Source organism: Engraulis encrasicolus, chromosome 12 (genome assembly GCF_034702125.1).
Source record: "Engraulis encrasicolus isolate BLACKSEA-1 chromosome 12, IST_EnEncr_1.0, whole genome shotgun sequence".
In the NCBI taxonomy this organism is placed as follows: Eukaryota; Metazoa; Chordata; class Actinopteri; order Clupeiformes; family Engraulidae; genus Engraulis; species Engraulis encrasicolus.
In genome coordinates, this window is record NC_085868.1 from 27292820 (window position 1) to 27314785 (window position 21966).

The window sequence follows — 21966 nt, forward strand, 5'->3', positions numbered from 1 at the left end:
TATTATCATCATGATTAGCCTACTACTACTATTACTACTACCAGTACTACTACTATTAACTGCCTCTGTAGGAGTATGTATAATCACAATCATAATCAAATTATTTCTTATTACATTTCAATTACATGGTAAGTACATCCCAGCCATGGTAATGCAGTTTAGATGGTGTATCTCCATATCCATCGAAAAAAGGTATGTGTTTGCCCCATAGGCCCTCTGACAAACTGTATACACTCACAATAGAGAAGTTGCCAGATTGTCTTTGTGTGCGCCGGCGCAATCCATTGAGACATATTTACTATTGTGTAACTAGCCACTTTCGTTTGAATTTAAAAAAGTTTTAATTTAAATTTAAAAAATGAAAATAAGTAAAAGTAATTAAAATGTTGACTGTCAACATGAATATACAGTATGTCATCTGTATCATAATGCTTAAAAGCAGGCTGTCCCAACTCAGACATAAGGCTTGAGCACACACACAGGAGAATCCACTTGTTCAACAAGATGCCTTGATAGACACTTGGCCCTTGTCATCATCATCATCATACCTTATGGTGAGGGAGCCAGCCTTTGCCACTGAAAGCAATATCCGGCAGCCACAGATGCCATGTTTTGAGTGCGTTGGGAAATCATACAGAACCTCCCTATGTTGCAAGAGCCCTCCCCTCTCCTCTCCACCCCATGCCCAAAATCCTTGTAGCTTTGTCAGCTTACCCAAAGTCCTTTTGAAATCAGCCAGCCAAAACTTTTTGTGTGTCCCAGCTCTCGGTCCTCTTCTCCGTCACGATGGAAGGGGAGCCTTTACCCAGGGGCCCGGCTAGTTTATTGAGGCGGTTTGAACTTGGAGATGGGCTTCCGCGAAGCACAGCAGCGCCCTGGTCCCTGCCATCCCGCGTGTCACATTGGGTGACCATGCATGAGTGAATTCATACAGTGGTTCCCCCCCGTGCGCGGCTGCACGCCACGCCCCTGTCAACTTCCAAAAAATTCATCACCAGGGCTTCAAATAATATGCATGGCTTCACACCGGGGGGCCTCCGTCCACCCCGCCATTGCCCGGAAGGACTGGCTGAAACATTTTGGGTAACAGTAATTTACAGTAGATACATCTGATTTTTAATTTTCTATTTTTTTATTTTTTATTAGAGCTTTTCTGGGTTCTACATACCTGTTTGAAACAGAGAGCTACACTGGGTTGTGTTTGTTGTCCACATTCCATCTCTATTCAGTTTAGATGGCCGGTGTTTTTACTAGAGCAGAGGTCATCGTAGAAGTCACAATCCTGCCTTGTATTTATATTACTCTCCCTTGTGTGCTGGACATATTGTGTTGGCAATTTAAATCATTTGCTAATTTAACTGTCTGGGAAGGTTGTGTATTATTTGAATCGGAAGTTTCAAGAAATAGTAGGGTCAGGTATGTGGCAGTTTTTGATGCCACAATGTTCAACTTTGTAATCAAGAACAGGTTAACTGACCCACTGAGAGAGGACAATGTTTATACATATGGAGTTACACTAAACAGAAAGAGACCAGATGATCCAGATAAGTAGCTCATCATGCACTTACTGACAACCCATTTTACCTGGACGTCTATGAATAACCCAACATAAATATCACAAGGAGAAAATCTACACACTGTACAAGTATGCACTTTACAGGCCTACTCTATGTTCTACAATCTAACATTCTGAAGAACAGTCTGATAAATAAAATCAACGAGCTATATTCTGCCATCTTTTCCAAACTGAAAATATGATGTCGACTTGGTGACAAAAGCTCAACATCGCCTTCTAAAGTATGGGGAAATTATTTGTGGAAGTGAGACATACTGGACCATTGAAATCAAAGGGTTGTACAGTATACAGAATGTATATTTCAATGAGGGCTACTGTAATGTGACAAGACGTCTCCTACAGAAGAACAACAATATTACATTGTTTGATAACAGTTATGATCATTTAATGTGCTTGGAATGCATCTGTCAATCAAAAATAAGGCACTAGATTTATTTCCATTTCCATTGCAAATCATATTCCTTGCAGGCTTCCTATGACCTAAAAAACTAATTATCATCATGATATGCTTCTTCATTGTCATTGTCACCATAACCACCACCAACACCTGGGGAGCTATTCCAAGAAGGTGGCTCAGGAGTAAACCAGTTTTTACCTGGAGCGACACATCTGTTCATAAAAGAGTCACTCTGGAGTCCTCATTTTGTTAATTAAATGATGTCTGCTGGCTCTCCATCTACTAGCAGGGTTACCACTTCCTAAATGTTAACTTTGCGAGGTTTAACCATTAAACCATGTTCTTGGAATACCCTGATATACAGTATAATAGAAATATACACAACAAAAAAATACAGTGTGCATCATCTAATTGAATCATTTCCCTTTGAACCTCTGTTTTCAGCCACTAGATGGCGTAAAGCCTCTATGTTACGTCAATGTCCAGTCCATGACTGGAACGGATAATTACCCCCTCACTCTCCAGAGAAGAACACGGTATACTGTAAAAGAAAATACGAGCAAATCTAATCTTTTTTTCACTGCTATGATAAAGGAAATGTGTTGAAGACATGTATTGATGTTAATTTTTGTAAACAATGGCCATCTGTCATTTCCTGTGCGATCGAGCTTTAAGGGTGCAAGTCCATGTACTGTAGTTGCTCCCGTCTTTTCCTTTTCCTTGTGGCCTCACGACGTAAAGTTTGACACGATTGATTGATGATCAAAGTTTTATTCAATATCTTGCAAAAACACAATTTAAAAGGTCAAAGGTCGACCACAATTCATATGCGAATGGGTGCAATGTTGTTGAAACAGGGAAAGCCCGTCAGAAGTTTCTCTGCCCAGGTTGACCGCAAGGATACTTGATTGTTTTCTCCGCGGAGGGAGTCGGAGAGCGACAGCGAGGCAAGAGGCCACAAGGCAGCAGGAAAGGACGGGAGGAACTAGGTTGACCTCCGCTCTAAGATTTCTCCGTGAAGATGAGGTCGCCATCTGTCGGACGTGTTAACCCTTTGAGGAGTACCATCACAAATATGTGATTAGAATTTTGCCAGAATGTTGAGTTCTCATTATGATGTCATAAGGACTTTGCAAGATGTTTAACACAGACCTCTATGGGAGCTGTAGAGTGGTCCAGTAAAATTCTAGAAGAACTGGGAAAAAGTCCTTACTCCTCAAGGATCCAGTTTCCTCAGGAGTTTGGGGCGCATGGTGTCTCTGTCTGTGTGTATCTGCATCTAACAGAGAGTTTAACATGGTTTTTTGCTTGGGTGTGTGTGTGTGTGTTTTTTTTTTAACGTAAGTTGCATGTTTGTTTTGTTTAGTTTCATGTGTGGATTTGTATGTAGGTGTGTGCTTTCTGTGAGTTGTAATGTGTGCACTTCAGTATCTCTTCAGTGCACTTACTGTACACATGCCCACAAGAGCGTTGTTGGGGGAGGGGTGTGTGTTGCATGTACTGTGTTGGATGAATTTGGTGTGTGTGTGAATTTGGTGTGTGTGTGTGTGTGTGTGTGTGTGTGTGTGTGTGTGTGTGTGTGTGTGTGTGTGTGTGTGTGTGTGTGTGTGTGTGTGTGTGTGTGTGTGTGTGTGTGTGTGTGTGTATGCAGTGTGTCCAGCTCACATAGTCTTGGCACTGTATGCCACAGCAGACATGGAGGACAGATGTATGTAGTGTGTGTGTGTTTTTGTGTGTGTGTGTGTGTGTGTTATAGTGCTGTATATCGGTAATTGGCATATATATGCAGTGTGTCAGTCTCACACCGCCTTGGCACTGGACGCCACAGACGTCACAGACGACAGCAAAGTCTCGTTCTTCTTCTCGTTCTTCTTGTTGTCACAGTTGGACGGCCCGTTCCTGCCCCCCCTCCTGAATGACGTCCCCCCCCGCCTGGAGCACCTCATCAGCTCCTTGGCCACCAGGTAGAGCAGCTCGGCCGCGTTCAGCACCACGCAGGCCCCCGAGGCGGACGCCATGAACACTGTGAACACCGTCTTCTCTGTGGGCCGGGACACGAAGCAGTCCACCTGGTTGGGGCAGGGCCACTGGTCGCAGCGCACCAGCCGCGGCATCCACAGCGTGCCGTAGAGGGCGAACAGGGCGTAGACGAAGGCCACCTCGAAGGCCACGCGCGCCACCAGGCTCAGGGCGTAGGTCCACCACAGGCTGCCCGCGATGGGCAGGCGACGCTGGCGGATCACCTCCAGCTCCTCTTCCTGCTGTTTGGTTCTCCCACCACCACCACCACCAAACTGCGGTGGAGAATTAAAAACATCATATAATCGTGATTATTTAGGTCAGTGGTTCTCAACCTTTTTTGAACAAACGCCCCTCTTGACCTGATCATAAGCCAGCCAACGCCCCCTTAGTATTGAAAAATAAAATAGACTAATGCCTCCCAATGGTAACTAAGCCCCGCCCCCACTCAGTTGTATCCTTCTCAACGCCCCCCTAGAGTTCCCCAACGCCCCCTGGGGGGCTGTACCGCCCCAGTTGAGAAACACTAATTTAGGTCCATATTGGGGGTGCAGTGGCGCAGCGCGCCAAGACACTGTACCATATGTGGGCGGCCCATTTTCCCACCCTACCCCATGTCTCCCTCCCACTTACTTCCTGTCATCTCTTCACTGTCCTATCCATTTAAGACATTAAAGGCCCCCCCAAAAAAAACATTAAAAAAATTTGGTCAATATAGAAATCAGAATTTCCTTCCTACTGCAGCTTGGTTCTCCCACTGCCAATCTACTGCTGTGGATAAAATGGATAAAACATTGTGATCATTATCATTATTTTGGTCAATATTGAAATCACTAATTACACTGCATTCCCAGCAATAGCAATCACCAGCTCCTCCTGCTCCTGCTTGGTTCTCAAGCCACCGCTGAACTAGCGTTGGTGGATAACAAAAGCAATCAGAGGCCCCCTATTCAATGCTAGATGCTCATGATGTGTGTTTGGTGACACCCGCAGATGACCCAAAACACTGCAGGCGGACACACAAACAGACAGACAGACAGACAGACAGACAGACAGACAGACAGACAGACACAATGCAAGACCTGGCTTAACCCTCTCCGTGGAGCCAAGTAACAGTCATAATTGTGATTATTTTGGTCAATATTCTAATCACACATCAGATCACTATTATTCAAATCTTATGATTATGACTTCACACACATTACACACAGTTTTTTTTCAGTCAGCATTTTCTTTCTCGCTCTCTCTTAAAACACTTGGTTGATTTTGGTTCTCACAATTGCAGTGGATAAATGGGTGAAGAAAATTGTGATTTGGTTTTGGAATTGTTATTTTGGTCAGTGTTGAAATCACAAGTACATTCAGAACAATCAGAACAAGAGCAGTCAGAGAAGGCAATGTGATACCCTTGTCATTGCTAAATGCACCTGTGTGTGTGTGTGTGTGTGTGTGTGTGTGTGTGTGTGTGTGTGTGTGTGTGTGTGTGTGTGTGTGTGTGTGTGTGTGTGTGTGTGTGTGTGTGTGTGTGTGTGTGTGTGTGTGAAAGTGTATGACCTGGTGTGTGTTTGGTGCCATGTGTACCATTGTACCCTACTATGACATTACGCATTATGACTTGGTTTTTATTTTTAATTTTTATTTTTTTATCCATTATGACTTGGTTGTTGCCATTCTAATAGCAGCAAATGTATCAAAAGGACCATGTCATAACAGACAATGGTTCAAGAAGGAGGCCGCACCTTGCATAGTAGTGTTTTTATTGCACAGACGCGTTTCGGCGTGTGCCTTCTTCAGTGTGCACACACTGAAGAAGGCACACGCCGAAACGCGTCTGTGCAATGAAAAACACTACTATGCAAGGTGCGGCCTCCTTCTTGAAATATATAAAATTTGTGCCAGCACCCTCAGAGATTTCAATAATTAAGAGTGACGCCTGCTCCAAGAAGAAAAATAACAGACAATGGCAAAAGATCATCATAATCACAATTACAATTATGTTAACTCTGCAGCCTTATGGAGAAGGATGTCTTCCTTCCATCACGGTGCAGGGCGCTGCGGTTGCTCTCGTGCTGGCAGTACACCAGGTGCATGGCCACCAGGTGCGACATTTAATCACTCCCTCCACCCTACTGGTGGTGTCAGGAATTGAACCAGCAACCCCATAGGCTACAAGCCCGACCCCCTAACCACTTACCCATGACCATAGGCGTGCACAGACAGGCACCTGCCCCTTTGCCCCACTGCAGAGAAAATGCCCTTTTTATTTTTTTGGAAGTTTTTTTTGTCACAATGTACTGTGGTCCATGTTGACATGATCATCTTACAAATGCTTGATGATCAAAAGCATGTGACAGTGATGCCTCTATAGCCTAGTATGGCAGGCCATAAGTTTCACGTTCCCTCTGCCCTTCCTAGAGTACCTGACCCCCAAAATGTCTGTGCACGCCACTGCCCATGACTGCCATACAGTAATGTAATGTAATGTCATGCCATGTAATTAGGACTGGACAATATGACGATATATATCGTTATCGTGATATAAAAATGTATATCGTGACCTTTCTCCTATATCGTTTATATCGTGATAGTAATTTTATCAACTTTATACAATTGAATATCATTTAATTACATTTCATGTTGTCACAATACACACTATAAGTTAATGTAACTGTAAAAATAAGAATAAAAAGATCCATTTTAAAGAAAGGTTGTTTTGCGACATGAAAAAAATAAAGAGCAAATAAAGAGAATAACTGAAAACGTATGTAATTGTGCTATATCGTGATATATATCGTTATTGTGATATAAAGTAACCCATATCGTGATAATGTTTTTTTTCCATATCGCCCAGCCCTACATGTAATGTCATTTGCTCAGCCTTACGGAGGAGGACGACTTGCGGCCATGTCTCAGGACGCTTCGCTTCTCCTCGTGCTTGCGGTACGCCACGTGCATGGCCACGAGCAGCGGCGGGGTGGAGGCGAAGATCAGCTGCAGGCACCAGAGCCGCACGTGCGAGATGGGGAAGAAGTGGTCGTAGCACACGTTCTGGAAACACAGTAACAAATGTGGTGTTAATATTCCAGAGTAAACTAAACTCCACTAGTAAACTACAGATAGAGTATTTTACAACAATGTGCAACGTCGAATTACTCTTAACAGTGAAGTCAAGTCAGTGTAGAATTTTGCAAATGGCCAGTGTAATTTCAACTCTACAGAAATATGATTACTCTCTTTTTTCACATTTCAGTGTTAATAGTTACAAAATATTGTGTAGAATTAACTTTGAAAATGTTACAAATGACCAAACAGTAAAATAACGCTATCTTTGAGTGTGACCAAATGCTATCTGAAATGGAGCTAATTTCAACTCTTCAATAATAAATATAAGAGTTACAGTCAGTGGCAGAACAATTGCACATAGGGCCCCAGGGCAAGACACTGATAGGGCCCCTCATACAGCCTTGCCAAGGTCACAATAGGGCCCCCACCACCATTGCAGGAGGGCCCTGGGCCCAGGGGCAACTGCCCTGCCCCCCCCCTTAGCTCTGCCCCTGGTTACGGCATAGTTGCACTGGTGCTCTTACTGTGCAGCCCGGCTGCAGCGTGTTGCAGGTGAAGTCGGACTGCTCGTCGCCCCACACCGTCTCGGCCGCCAGTGCCAGGATGGTGATGCGGAAGATGAAGAGCACCGACAGCCAGACCTTGCCCAGCGAGGTGGACTGGCGGTTCACGCCGGCCAGCTGGGCGTACAGCGTTCCCCAGCTCATGATGCTGCTGCCACTGCTGCTGCTGCTGCTGCTGCTGCCGCCTCAGCTGCTGTCCTGGCCTCCTCCTCTGCTGTCCTGGCTGTCTCCTTACCCTGCTCTCTCAGGGCTGCTGCCTCTCCTCTCCTCTCCTCTCCTGCTGCGGCTTGTTAGTCGTAGAGGTCAAGGGTTAAGTGGCCTGTGCATGGAATACGTTCAAAATGACTGGGTCAAAATTCAGTACAGTATAATATAGCCATGGGTAGGCCTACTTTGGGGTTGCTTAAAATTATGTTCAAGCATAAATCCACATATCCTGCTGACAGTATTGCAGAAAATACCCATTGTGCACATTTATACCTGTTTACCATTACCACCATAGTGTTGCATATACTTTGCAGTGTGTGTGTGTGTGTGTGTGTGTGTGTGTGTGCCATCCTGCGCGTGCCTGTGTGTGGATGAGTGCATGTGTGTGTTTGTGTGTGCACTGCGCCCTCATGATTACTTTGTGCGCCCGCATGTTTTTTTTTTTTGGGGGGGGTGAATGAGGGTATTGAATACAGGGCTGTCTATAAAGTTAAGCCAACAAGACCAAAAACAAGTTGGCCCTACCGTGTCTGATATGGTGGGGCACTCGTCTACTAACTACGCCGCCGACCCAGGTTCGATTCCTGGCCCGGGTCCTTGGCCTGCCCTTCCCTGTCTTTCTCTCCCCACTTGCTTCCTGTCTCTACTTCACTGTCCTGTCTGAGACAAACAATAAAGGCTTGCAAAGCCCCCAAAAAATACTTAAAAAAAAAGACCAAAACCAAGTTGTCTCTTGAACAAACCAAGTGGCTGCAGTGGATTAGGCGCTTCAGGTCCACTAAGCATGTGGTGACATGGTGGGAAAAGCCTCATAAAATGAACAACACCTCCCCTCGCAGTGTTGGAAGTTGTGAAGTGAAGTGAAAGCCCATTGGGAAACTCCCATTGTCATTGTGACACAGCACTCCACAGCACACAAGTGAACACTGCACACTACACACAACGAAATTGCATTTATGCCTCACCCGTGCAAGGGGGAAGCCCTCAATGCCGCCCATATAGGGAGCAGTGCGGCGGGACGGTACCATGCTCAGGGTACCTCAGTCATGGAGGAGGATGGGGGAGAGCACTGATTGATTACTCCCCCGGGATTCGGACCGGCAGCCCTAACTTGTTATGTACCGAGCCTAATGCCCTAATTGCCTGGTTAACACCAGACCTAATCACAAGTGAGAAGTGTCTTTCAGATCGAAACGATTGTGTAGAACTAAAGGCAGTATGGGAGTTCCCAGGCTAATGCCCTAAGCCCCAAGTTTCTATCTAATGAGCGTTGGAACCTCCATGCACTTTTATATACACAATATAAACTCAGGGTACATTTTAGCAGACCAAAGTTCTTGCATGTTTTATTATTACAATGTTATGTTTTGTCAAGCATTACTCAAGGTTCACCTATAAATTGACCTTCAGTGAGAGTGGGAATGTGTACAGCATTCTGTCTCTCTGCCTGTGCATGTGTGTGTGTTTGAGTGAGGAATTATTTTCGCCAAAAGACTTGGAAATACTGCAAAGGCATGGATAGTATACTATGCTCTACACCCAACAGTTGAAGAAACATTAACATCAGAAATAGCAATACAAAATATAAATGGCGATGCCAGATACTGTATCCAAGAATAGGGTAGAAGATAATGTAGACTACTCACCAGTGTGGAGTGAAATAAAGGCAGAGAGAAAGGGTGGTTAGTTAAGGTAAGAGGTAAGGTGGGGAAAGGGAGGCGTGGGAAAGTAGTCAGTAATCTTGAAGAGGCTGTAAAAGCAATATTATTGCTGAAAGCCATTGATAAGCACTCCTTACGGTATAGGTGTTACTTAGAAGTTATGGCTGAACAAATTGTTATGCACATATTTTTTCCACATATGCCAGCCCAGTCCCAACGTCCACAACTTCAATCCATATAACTGTTACTTATATATATAAAAAAAACAATCAATGATCTACTATCAAAGCACTGAATAGAACAACAAATAAGTATTGCATTCACTTTGAGAATGTGGCCAAAGACTCTGTGGATTGTGGAATGTTATCTTAGCGGAAGAAACAGTCTCTAATGTTATGCCATAGAGAATAATAGCGCTCTGTTCAAAACAATGGGCATTTCTTCAGGGCTCACTCCACTGCGCAGCAATCTGCCAAATCAACAATAAACTGAGTTTAGTGATTGTCCATTGATATAAAGGTACTACTTAGATATCCATCAGATTTTGCAGATACTGCTGCACATCATTTTCATTGCACGTTCTGTTGCACAAAAAGATTTAGTGAGTTTGGTTAATAATTTCAACATTCCGACTAAACGGGTCAGAAACACGCCAAACGCAAGTGGAAGACAACTGCACATAAATTGACATAGCCTATATTTCAGTGCAATTGAAAAAAAAGAGTAGCCCATTCACAATATTCCATTATCACACACGTGTACATTAAAAACTCACCTTATTCTGCGAAACCTCGGACAGGGCAAACCATTGTGCCGGTTAGTAGGCTACTACAACCTCTTCACAGTCGCTCTCGCGCTAGACTCGTTCCATCCCGCATTACAGAAGACAGTTGAGGAGAGCGTCTGTACAGGTGTTCAAATGCGCGCTCGTGGAGCTCAGATTCCTGTGGAGACTTTAACATCGTGACGTCACACTCCCAGACGAGGCTACGCGACGCTGTAGCCTTCTTCATGGCGTCTCTGACCGAAGTGATTAGTTGAGGTAGAATTTCAACTTTTAGTCACATTTGATGAAATCACATAAATAGGCAACTTGACCAAAAAGTATTTGCATGTTGAATATGTCTACAAGGTTTAATTACATTGAATTAGGCCTATCCGTTCCAGAGGTAGGCTACTCAGACTCAGTTTGAAAAGCTGCAGGGAAAATATAACAACAACAAAAAAAACCCAGCAAAGTTACTTAAATCAAGCTCATCCATGCGCACATAGGAAGGAACTAGAATTTCAGATACAGAGTGATGAGCCAAGTAACCAGTGTCCTCTGGTGCAAGTCGACCTGTAAACAGAAACCTCAGCCCACTGGAGCTGCACTCAAAGTCTTTCTGCACGATAGAGGTGCCCCTTCATCTCATAAACAAATGCCCACATGTGTGCCAAGGGGCAAAGAGCTTGCATGGTCTCTCCCTGACAGTGGTCTTCTTTCAGCCTGCACTCCCCGGCAGCTCCCACCATATAGGGTTTCCTTTCCTTAATGGTCCCCCTGCCATGGCACACTGAGTGACTGGTGAAGAACAGAGAATGCCATGAAGCAGTGGTTCTCAAACTTTTTCAGACCAAGGGCCACTTTGTCCCGCCAAAAATATTCAGGGAGCACCTGAATTGACAGTTGATGGATGCTTTTGACACTGATCATTTCGATGCAGATCACTTACTGTGATTAAAATATGACTTCAGCTTTGTTTAGTCTTGGAAAGTAGAATTCCCCTCGCGGACCACCTGAGCTCTGTCCCCGGACCACACTTTGAGAATCACTGGCATGGAGGGAATACAGGTTGTAAGAACTCCTGCAACTCTTCTGCAATCAGCAAGTCAGTAAGGTGTGTTCATAGAATACATGTGTGTTCCATAGAATGCATGTGTTCATTCTTGCAGTAGTTTGATTGCGACCATAAAAAACGGTGGTGAAAAGACATGAAAATGATTCTTTGTTAACATGCAAAAGAGGGATTAAGCCGGGATCAGTTACATTTGGCCACATAGTCTATCTGACAATGGACTGCAGGAAAATTGGCTATTTATGCACTGAGCAAACACAAAGTCCTCTCTGTGTACACCACAGTAGATCTATTCCTATTGGGAAATGTCTGCCTGTCTTGCAAGGGCTCTCTCTTTCCCACTCCGATTTCTCTGATGGCTCTGTGGATTACAATAGTGGACACCGGACAAAAGAAGTAGCCAGAGAGCCAGTCCAAGAGGAGGATAAATGGATTGACCAGGGCCCCCCCCCCGCCAAGCCTTTCCTTATTTAAAATAATAAATTGGGGGTCATTTTTTGTCTTTATTTGATAGGACAGTGAAGACTTTGACAGGACGCGAGTTCGGAGAGAGAGACAGGCAAGGGTCAGCAAAGGACCCGACAGGAATCAAACCCGGGTCAGCTGCGCAGCAGGGGAGTGCCCTACTGTTAGCACCACGATAGGGCCCTTGGGGTCCTTTTCTTCTCATCAAACTATCGGGGATGGGTCCTCTCAAGACAGATTTCGACAGCAGTAGCACGTTCAGTCACTGAATTTGTGACAGGCCTGGGATTTACTAAGTGTTCACAGAATGGTAAGAGGCAATGATGATACCCCCTCCTTGGCGTTGAAATAAGACAGTAATAGAGAAGACAAACAAGGGTTTTGTTTTAGCTGTGAGTTTTTAAAGGACTGTATATTTAAGGCCAAGTTGAGATAGCCTGCTCACCACTGACAGTATTTAAGTGCGGTTGCATGATGTCAGACTAACTTAGCTTCACATCTGATAAAGAAAACAATTTGAGGACATTGGGAAGTCAACTATAATGAACAGTAGAATGTCTTTACTGCTAGTAGACCTCAGCGACTATTTTCCTTTTACAATATGCTTGTCCATCAGAGTGAGAGTAATAGATTGCCAGGAGAGAGTGGAAAAGAATGTGACACGTCTTCAGGACCATGGACAGCGCCAGTCATTAGGAACATTTAAAGAAGTCCAGTGGTATTATTACCAAGTGATATTAGGGTTAAAGAATCAAGTCCATTTGGAGTGCTACCAGGAACTTTGTTAAAACTTTGTAAAGATGGTGCTCTTTGGTGACAGGCTTAGTTCATTTTTTTTTAAGTAGAATACCAAGGCACTCATCTTCTTTGTAGTTAAAATGCCTTTATTTTAATGGGCAGAACATAATTAAAACTCTTCGACGTGTTTCGACATGAAGCCTTTGTCAGTGACTTCCTGATGAAGGTTTCATGTAGAAACGCGTCAAAGTGTTTTAATTATGTTTTGCCCATTAAAATAAAGGCATTTTAACTACAAAGAAGATGAGTGCCTTGGTATTCTACATTTTAAAAAAAATGATATTAGGGTTAGTTTCTGTATGGACAGGGAGGTTCCATAGAACAGTGGTTCCCAACCTATGGGTCGGGACCCAACTTATGGGTCGCCAAAGATCCACAGGGGGTCGCGGAGCCCTCTTGATTTTAAGGGGTTTCATTTGAAATATATATAGCCCATGATGATTAGCCTAAATGACAAAGCATTTAACTAATACATGCATAGAAGCAGCAAATTGTAAGTGGTACATTAAACATGTATTCTATATTTGACCAAAGACGAATTGAGGAATAGAATAACTAAAATTAGTTTTCCCAGGAAACAGAGGGCATCTTGTGACTCCGTCTTGTGCGGGCGCTCGCGTGGTTGGGTCACCAAAGCTCACAATAGTAAAAACATGGGTCCCTTAAGAAAAAGGTTGGGAACCACTGCCATAGAACATATCCCCTTCGTCCCTTCCCCAGTCCTCCTCAGCCTAGACAGCGTGCACTATGTTCTTCAGTTAGAACCTAAATGTTTTCTGAGGAACCTATAGTGACAAAACATTTATCGGAAGACCCCCACATTCCAAAATAAATTTCCTCAAAGAACCTTTGGATTCTGGTTCTTTGAGGAAACCTCAAGAATTCAAGAACTTGGAACTTGAAACGTTTTTGAATACCCCCTGGACCTCATCCTAAGCCCCCCAACGCCCCCTTGACCTCACCATAAGCTTGTCAACACCCCCCTTAGTATAAAAAAAAGACTATTGTCCCCAATGACAACTAAGCAGTGGCCCCTCTCAACTGTATCCTTGTCAACGCCCCCCCTAGGGCTCCCCAACGCCCACCCCCGTTGAGAAACACTATTTTAGAGGTTCCCCCACAGTTATATGAGCTGAAGGTTCCTCTCTCAGGGGAACTTTTTAATTTGTTCAGAGTGGGAGCGGCGTGAACCTCGTGATTGCTCTGGATGCCAACTCTGGTCCTCCACCACCGCGCTACTCTGCTCATTGGTATGCTGCACGCAGGGCACCGGCGGGCGGCACACGCATCGGGAAGACTGCCATCCTCATCCCGGACGGAAGGGTCATGGATGGAGGCAGAAGCCACAGCTGTGCATGTCTGCATGTACATACTCACACACTTAGTCAGAGAGAGAGAGAGAGAGAGAGAGAGAGCGGAGAGAGGAACTGAATATAAATGAGTTATGAAATGAAGTGAAATGCACACACACACACACACACACACACACACACACACACACACACACACACACACACACACACACACACACACACACACACACACACACACACACACACACACACACACACACACACACACACACAGTCCCATACAGCACCCCCTTTCTTGTGGTATTCCTCTTGATCTTACCACTTGCCTTTGATCCATTACAGGAGTGCCATTTCAGCCTCATAACATTGCATTGCATTACATTTAGCTGATGTTTTTTCCGAAGCAATTCACTGTTATTGCAGGGTATTGGTTACAGCCCCTGGAGCAATGTGGGGTGAGATGTCCTACACAGTCTCACCCCAAGTAGTCAATTTTTGACTACTCAATTTTTGACACCCCAAGACTGCAATTCTTGGGTATTCCTTCCACGTCACATTTTGACTATGTCCTCAAAGGCGCCCCCTTGTGGCAGCATAACGTCATTGAGGTTAGGTTTAGGAATAGGTTTAGGGTTAGGCCACATAGTCAAAATGTGACGTGGAAGGAATACCCAAGACGTCAAAAAATGCCGTCTGGTCCAAGGTAGTCAGAAATTGACTACTTGGGGTGAGACTGCGTTGAGATGTCTTGCTCAAGGGTACTTCCTCATTACGTGTATATACAGTAGTGATTAGGGTGGGATTCAAACCTGCACCCATCTGATTTCAAGACAAACCCCCTAACCAATAAGGTGATGATACACAGAGAAATGTCGCCATGGCAACTGATTGCCTCCAAATGAATGAATGAATGAATGAATGAATGAATCAATCAATCAATCAATCAATCAATCAATCAATCAATCAATCAATCAATCAATCAATCAATCATATAGCACATTATCATACATAAATGTCAATGTGCTTAAGAGTAGAAAAAAGAGAAGAAAAAGAAACTACATTGTGTTATAGATTGTATGTAATTAACTATCACCAAAGGCAGATGAGAATAAAGCTGTTTTTAATTTCTTTTTAAAACAATATACTGTTGGGGCAGTTCTAATTTGGACAGAAAGTTGGTTCCAGCATTTTGCATAATGGCTAAATGCCATTTCACCCTGTCTAGACGTGACCTGATGGAATAGAAAAGTTGTCTGCTGCTGATCTCTCTTCGATAAAATGTCATAGTGATTAGTCCAAACAAAATAGTATCGTACAGTGTTTTTCACTGGGGTCGGGACCCATTTGGGGTCACCTGGAATTCGCATGGGGTCGCCTGAAATGTCTGAAAGTGAAAAAAGAATAGGCCTACTAATAAATATTACTAATTAACATAAGTATTCAATATTCTCTTTGAAACACCATGTACTCTTAGTAATCTTAGAATACCATACAGTTAATATATATAGGTTTAATACCCTACTACAAGATATGTAACTCAGTCATGTTTTAATTTTTGTCTTGAAAAATGTGCATGGGGTCCCCAGAAATATGCGATGTCAAAATAGGGTCCCATGGTTCCCAAGGTTGGAAACCACCGGGATAGTATGTACTGTATGACTCTAATTTATTTCCTTCTTTCTTCCCTGTTTCCTTTCTTTTTGCAATTGTTTATTTTTGTGAAGCACATTGAGTTGCATTTGTGTATGAAATGCGCTATACAAATAAACTTGCCTTGCCTTGCCTTGCCTTGTATATCGTTGACCAGACATATTGCTCAAAAAAGTTACCCTATGTATCATCATCCTTGGGCCGCAACTTCAGTTTCACCTGTCTGGCTGGTTTATTGCCATATTGTAGCCTATTTGAGGAAATGCGTCCGCTGGCAGGCCGTTCATGCATTGCTGGAAAGACTTCAGTAAATCATAACAACAACATTGCTATGATATTACCGAGAACCTAGTGACTAGTGACTAAGATAAAGACGGACTTGGTCATTACAATTTTGGTGACAGTAAGGTTATAACATAGGCTCTGTGTAAAGGGTTCAAGCCACCCTTCCACAATTTTGTCTGTTCCTCACATTTTTTGTTTCTCTGGCATTTACCATTTCCTTTTTGTTTCTACCCTTTCAAGTTCAAGTTCAAGTTCAAGGAGTTTATTGTCATTGTCAATGAAGTCAACGAAATTGTGGGTGGAGCAACAACACTGCGTAGTTTGAAGTAGGCCTATAGAAGTAACCAAAAAGAAGTAGTCCAATAAAGTCTAAAATTCATGAAGTATATCATGAAGTATAATAAATTAAAGTAAATAATAGTAATAATATGAGTATTAACAAATTAACCCTCCATTTCCTTTCCTTTCCCTTGCCCATTCTCTCTCCACTACCCTTTATACCTCTCTCTCTCTCTCAATCTCTCTCTCTCTCTCTCTCTCTCTCTCTGTCTCTCTCTCTCTCTCTCTCTACCTCTCTTTCTCTCTCTCCCCAACCTCTATCTCCCACTGTGTATTTATCTGTCTGTCTCTCTCTCGCCACCTACTTCTCCACCCCCCCCCCATCTCTCTCTCCACCTTCTCCCTCCACCTCTCGCTCTCTCTCTCTCCTCTTTCTCTCTCCTCTCCCCCTCTCTCTCACCCTTCATGTCTGTCTCTCTGTCTCTCTCTCCTCTCTCTCTCTCCTCTCCCCCCTCTCTCTCTCACACCCTTCTGTCTGTCTCTCTGAGACCTGCCGCTCGCTCGGTCACATGTCGGGTGGTGGTGGGCCCTTGCTCCTCTGCCTGCTGACCTGTGGGGCACGCTCTCACACTGGACTCTCTTGTTCTGACCCTGGCTCTCGCTCCGGCTCACAGCAGCCCCGCTCCCTCGCTCGCTCACTCACTCACTCATTGGCTCAGCCGAGGCCACTTTAACAAACACTATGTTCTGTTTCACTGAGTTCGGCCCCTGGCCCGCCAGCCAATGGTGAGATAGATTTACCCCCCATGGCCCATTAATTAGTGTCTTTGTTTTGCTCTGCATCTGCTCTGCTGCTTGGGAACGTATGTTTGGCAGCTGTCCTGATCCCCCCCACACACACACACACTTTTTTTAAACAAAACTGTATGTTTGTCAATGTATCATCCATTACTCATTGAATGTATTGCTATATATTTTTAATCATATTCCCAAATCATCCATCCATTATCCAACTTGCTCCCTTCAATTTCCAAAATGTTTTTTCCCATTCCCAATGCTCTCTCCAAAAATGTTTTTTTTTTTTTTTAACATGTGTGCAGAACTGAAAATATGCATTGTTGAGAGGGGAGGCCACCTGCCACTTGGGGAGCAGAGAAAAAAAAGTCTGATTTAATGACAACAAAAGTTACACAATATGAGAAGGCACCTTACAGCACAGCAATCATTTTTGGGATGATATTTGTTTCAAACGATAAACCCATACCCCAATGAAGTGGCTAGGAAAAAATATGTGTCTTCAGGTATTGAGAAGTCAAAGGTAGAGTCATCCAGACAATTCTGTGTTGGAGGTGGCAGGAATTCTACTTTAAGATGCACCAGGAAATACTGTGCGGTATAAAAATTAAAAGTTCCCTTACGTTTGCCATTGTGGAGGAACCCCCAAAAGTTCCCTGAGGAATCTAAAAGTTCTCTGAGGAGGTTGAAGGTCAGAGAACATAGTAACCCAAAGATTATTTGAGGAACCCCTTGATTGTCGTTTGTGGGAGAACCCCTAGGTTCTTGAAGGAACCTTTGGGTTCTTCACAGAACTTTTAGGTCCTTCAGTGAACTTTTTGTTTCCCCCATGATCCGACATGTTTCTTTGAGGAACCTTCAAATTGTTCAGTGCACAGTGCTCTGCGGATGCAACATGATCTCACAGATATTTTGTGAAATGAACACGGACCAATGTGACACAAAATCTGTGGCAGTTTGTCAAAATTCTGTGATCACGCTTTCTTTCTGTCATGGTCACAGAACTGCTTTCTGTGATGAGCCCATGTAAGTGTTCTATTTTCTCATAGCATATGCCCTCACAGTCTTACCTTTCAATTCATGTTCTCTCAGGATTTTTCTAATTTAAAAAAATGTATCGAAAAACATTTCTTACTGCAGACCCGGCTGCAGAACCAAGTTGTTGGACGGGCATTTGATGGAGTATGGGGGGGCACCTTGGCGGGTGGTATGGGGCTCCTCCCCCAGAAAATTGTGCATTTTAACCAAATTGTGGGCTCAGTTTCAACTCTACGGAACAGTGCTTTTGTTTCTAAATATGGGACAATCCTATTATTTCAAGGGATCTCTGTTCACTTATTATTTCACATTTAGGTCTACTGACAATGTCTAAATAGTGTAGCCTATTCCTTTATTTCTTTATTAGGGCTATGGTGGTTAAGCATTGGTGGCATTTTAACGTGTACTTTTTATTACGGTATTTAGAAAAATAATACTAATTTGTTGCATATTAATGATCATATCAGCATGTTTAGGTGAATAGGCCCAGGTGAATGCCCCCCAATGCCCCCCGTGGCACCGGCCTTGTCTTACTGACAGGCTAGGGTTAGGGACTGTTTTGGTCTGGGCACAACTTACATTGCTATAGATTTATTTGTTTTAGTAAGAGAATTTGGGATCGACTGACTCGAAAAGGTAGGCTACTTCACCACTGGTTTGTCAGTTTTATAATGATAGACTTAACATGCTGTTTGAACATAAAGAACTCATGGGAAGAACTTCCGTGAACATGGAAATTTGGCAAAATCTGCGAATCTGCCACAGATTTCGTTTCCCAAGGCTCCGTGTTCCTGTCACAGAATTCTGTGAGATCAGGTTGTCTGAACCCGTGCCTTTGAGACACCTCCAGGCAACACTTCATGACAAGACTCTGGTCTTTACTGCAGGGCAGGGATCTGACCACAGGGTGGCAGCACTTTGACTCAGAATACTGTGCTTACTGTACTACATACGCACAATTTCATTCCTGCAGTTGCTCTTTCAGATCAGGTCATCACCAGTGGAGGGCTTCCAGTCAACTAGGGCAGGTCAACTACGGCAGGAAGAGGGGTAACACATAGACTAGAGTTGTACCTACAATCAGGGTCACTAACATCCTTGACTGAGCCCTATCCAGTGCATACAATTGTCACAGTGTTAATCATTGCAGGGTTCCACATGACACAATGCAATGAGGACCCAATTCTGATGGGCACCCCTCATCCTGGGCCCAGCACAATAGACCCCTTTGCCCCACTCCCCCCTGTCAACTTCCCTGTACAGTACACATTAGACATTAGTTAATGATAGATTGAAATCAATGTTAATGCTGTGAAGACACAAAAAATAAACAATGTAATTACAAACTTGCAGGTGGCAAATGTATAGGTAGCCTAAATATTTGTTACATGCCAGGGAGAAAGTGACTCAAGATTTCTGGCAGCACCACTGCCTGTAAGTAGATATAAGATATTTTATCAATATTACCCATGAAGTTATTCTTTAAAGATATATATATTGTACCGATTGGACTGCTCCCTGCAAGTTGGGCATTAATTTGCTGCCAAGGTGGGTTACAAGTGAATGATTAACTATTACACAGAGTGAAAATGAACACAGAGGTTGTTTTTAACTTACAGTATAAAGACTCTCTTTACAAACAAAAAAACTGTCCCTATTGGTCACAACCTGAATAAACACGTGTAGTTCAAAGTCTGAAGTGCCTTGTTTTTTACATGCATATTTACACAAAACAGCACACATTTACACTGAGATCACGATTTAATTTCAGTTTGTGGAGTATGGCGTGCTCTTATCCAGATAGTTTGTTGGCTTCTTGGGTTTGGGTGCTCTTTAGTCCAAGGTATAGTACTTCCAGGATCAAAAAATGAGAATAAATTCTCTGACTAAGGCACTCCAAATTAAAATGTCTTTATTGATGTGACAGGTCCTACATGGACATATTAAAAACAAGGCCTTGTTTTTAATATGTCCATGTAGGACCTGTCACATCAATAAAGACATCACGATTTAATTCTTTACAGCTACTGGCAACACATTAACCATTCATACTGTATATCATTAATCTGACCGTGCAACATAGCTGTTACAGCCAGGCCTAGACTACACAGTTACAGTACAAGGCCTCAGAAACAAATAAAGCTTGAAAGCAAAACACAATATAAAGCACTTGAATGCAATTTAAACATAGATTTGATTTTTTTTTTTTTATCTCATAGTGACTGTTAAGTGTGTGTGTGTGTGTGTGTGTGTGTGTGTGTGTGTGTGTGTGTGTGTGTGTGTGTGTGTGTGTGTGTGTGTGTGTGTGTGTGTGTGTGTGTGTGTGTGTGTGTGTGTGTGTGTGTGTGTGTGTGTGTGTGTGTGTGTGTGTGTGTGTGCACTGTGTGTGTTGGTGCTCAGGCATATGCACTAGGAGGTGGTAGTACCATGATGCTGTTTGCTGGTTTTTCACTCCCCTCGCCAAAATAGCATGGGTCAGGAATTGAACTGGCAGCCCTCGGGCCACTCCATAACTGCTTGCCCATGACATCATGGTAATGCATTCCAAGCACTAGTCTTTTTTGCAACTAGCCATATGTCTCACAATGTCACCTCTAGCCCCTTAATGCACGCCGTACCATCTGAGGCACGTTGTAATAGTCATTGAAAGGTTAATTACCATACTACTCTAATATGACATAACACAGGGCCTTTAGTAACGCACTACAACTCAGTCATTGCCATTCTGTTAACAACAAATGTATAACGCTGTTTTAACTTGTTAATGTGTGAGCCTGTGTACTGCTTTATGTGGTACAGTCTTACCATTTTGTTGCCATTTGTGTTATTTGGTCAATGTTACTGTTGCTCTGGTTTAGGTAGCATCATTTCTGCCCTGTTTTATGATCAATCTTTCACTTTCATCACCAGCAGAGAGTGCAAAAGAGTAAGACAGAAGGAGTAAACTTACAGACAGGGGTGTTTGTAGCCATACATAAGCATAATGTTGTTCACATTTTTTTCAACTGGACAGTTGCAAGGCAAACTAGAATGTCTGTAAGAATCAAACTCCCAAATTGTACTAAAAACAGGGGTGGGGGTGGGGGGGGGGTCACTTTTATTCAGACAGGACTGTGAAGAATGGGACAGGAAGTGAGTGGGAGAGAGAGATGGAGAAGGATTGGGTCAGTGCCCTACCGTCTGACCCACGGCAGGGCCCACATTCCACTCTTGAGTGAGGTTGGGATGGTATCCAGTTAAGACTGCGCTTCTTCTCTGACTCGAAGTGTGAAAACGTAGTTGATGCTACATTAACCAGACACAGAGGAACTCCTTTGAGCCTGTCAGATGTGTTTAGAGGAGCCTCGTCAACCCTCCACAATGCCAGGACTGTCTAAACTAGGCAATTACCAAGGGCCCCCAGGTGAAAGGGGGCCCTATGTTAATGACTGGTTATGTATATGATTCAAATGAGAGCAATGACAACTTTGTGAGTGAGGGAAAATCTCCCTTCTAAACTGCTATCAAAATCCCTCTTGTCTTGAAGGGGGCCCTCCACAATAGTCTGAAGAGAAAAAAGTGGCCCCAAGTTCCCCTTTGCCTTGCCACCCTCCCCACCCCCAAGTACCTTGAATCAGCCCTGCACAATGCTGTGCATCTGCAGCAAAATAGCAGTGTAGTGAACAAAACTCAGTGGTCAAGAGAGACTTCATTTGTCATGTGTGTTCCTGTCTAGAAATGCATTAGGACTGAGGACATGTGCCATGAGCGTGTTTGGAGCGTCTACTCTGCATACCTGCATAGTCTAGTCATCTGTGTCCAGATATAAAAAAACATCCATGGAGATCCCTATTTACATATAAACATTCATAAGAGCACCACACAGAGACGTTCATAAGCAGACAGATGGGCACACACGCGTGCACACATGCACGCGCACAGACCCAATACAATGTAAAAGGAACCCAATTCTGGGCCCCCCTTCTACCTGGTCCCATGACAACTGACCCCTTTGCACCCCCCCCCCCCCCCACACACAC

The 21966-nt window shown here is 43.7% G+C and overlaps 1 protein-coding gene across 1 annotated transcript; it reads right to left on the reverse strand.

Annotated features, from left to right (window-relative positions):
- Positions 1-3772: 3772 nt before the first annotated feature.
- Positions 3773-10345, reverse strand: LOC134459515 (gap junction beta-2 protein-like). The gene is made up of 4 exons (XM_063211878.1): positions 10262-10345; positions 7580-7937; positions 6876-7040; positions 3773-4267 (listed from the first exon to the last, which is right to left on the reverse strand). The coding sequence occupies exons 2-4, from the start codon at positions 7760-7762 to the stop codon at positions 3773-3775; spliced, it is 843 nt and encodes a 280-aa protein (XP_063067948.1). The 5' UTR covers positions 7763-7937; positions 10262-10345.
- Between the last annotated feature and the right edge of the window lie 11621 nt (positions 10346-21966).